The 1508-nt window shown below is 33.8% G+C and overlaps 1 protein-coding gene across 2 annotated transcripts in view; it reads right to left on the reverse strand.

Moving 5' to 3' along the window:
* LOC102823969 (pre-mRNA-splicing factor CWC22 homolog) overlaps positions 1–1508 on the reverse strand; it is a 71583-nt gene that overhangs the window by 26703 nt on the left and 43372 nt on the right. For both annotated transcript variants that reach the window (XM_006864005.1, XM_006864006.1), the window contains one exon: positions 592–673. In XM_006864005.1, coding sequence (XP_006864067.1) covers positions 592–673 — 82 coding nt within the window. The remainder of the gene's footprint in view (positions 1–591; positions 674–1508) is intronic.

The following is a 1508-nucleotide window of genomic DNA, read 5'->3' on the forward strand; positions in this document are numbered from 1 at the left end:
GGAATTTGCATTATGAGCAACTGATGGTCTGTTCCACAGTCTACCCTGACCTTGTTTTGGCTGAGGATATGGAGCTTTTCCAGTTTATTTCCAAAGATGTAGTGAATCTGATTTCTGTGTATTCCATCTGGTGAGGTCCATGTGTATAGTAGTTTATGCTGTTTAAAACATGTATTTGCAATGAAAAATTCACTGGTCTTGCAAAATTCTATCATGTGATCTTCAGCATCATTTCTATAACCAAGGCCATATTTTCCAACTACTGATCATTAATTACTCTTTGTTTCTAACTTTTGTATTCCAATCGTATTTGTATTCCAATGATCACTACACCCTAAAAATTTGTCCTTCTTGTTGTTGTTAAGTGCTGTTGAGTCGGTTCCGACCCATAGCGACCCTGTACAGGGTTTCCGAGGGTGTAAATCGTTACAAAATTTGTCCTAGCAGTAAATAATTGAGTGTATGAATCTATGTATGAGCTTGAGCACAGGATGAGAAACCTTGTTATTTTGTTCTCCGAGTCTCAGATTCTAAAATACAGCCCTCATGTACCTGTCTAAAAAGAGGATCTATTGAGCTATGGCATCTTACCTTGACTGAATAGCAAGATAAATTGTGCGACGAAATGACACCAGATTAATTTCTGTTTTGTCATGAATCGTCACTTTTTGTCCTGAAAAAAAAAAAAAAATTTAAACATAAGAGAATTAAGAAACTAAAAAATAACATGAAGAATAAAGACTACATTTCTCTATTGTTGTTGTTGGGTGCAGTCAAGTTGGTGCTGACTCAGTGTCCCAGTATAGAGTTTCTGAGGCTGTAAATCTTCACGGGAGCAGAAAGTCTCATCTTTCTCTCATGGAACACTAGCTGGTAGGCTTGAACCATTAACCTTGTGGCTCACAATCCAATACTTACCCTATAAAGCCACCAGCATTCTATTTCTGTTTAATATTTTTTTCTTAAAATTCCTTAGGATCTTAATTTAGCAATAATCTTTTCTACTATGTAAATGAAAAATTTATAGAATTTGAAGTAACTATTTCAAGTCTCTAGTCATTATCTTACGAGTATTTCAATAAAAGTTTTATTTATTGGAACAAATCTAGACCCAAAACAGGAAAATTTAGTTGATATTTTTTTAGTGTCATTTGCTTATTTAGAGGCCATAAAATACTGCACTCATGCTGGTGTTTAGTAAAATATTATTTCTAAGATTACAAAAAATATCTATTGATAATTTGGAATAATTTAGGGATGCAGATTCACTGTCAGAGAATACAAGATCATTGTGACAAGCTGGACAGTACCAATACAAATATTTGTATCTTATTGTCACAATTTTGTTTTGTAAAACGCATGAAAACTTTTCTTATAAATGTTTAATAGTATTCATTTGAATTGTATTTCCAAACAAAAAAATCCTAACATAAAATGTAATACATGTAAATTTTCAGTCTAGGAGCGGAGGTCCCTAGGACCATCAAGGGAGAAGAGCGGAGAGCGGG

Source organism: Chrysochloris asiatica, unplaced genomic scaffold, assembly GCF_000296735.1.
Source record: "Chrysochloris asiatica unplaced genomic scaffold, ChrAsi1.0 scaffold00059, whole genome shotgun sequence".
Lineage (NCBI taxonomy): Eukaryota > Metazoa > Chordata > Mammalia > Afrosoricida > Chrysochloridae > Chrysochloris > Chrysochloris asiatica.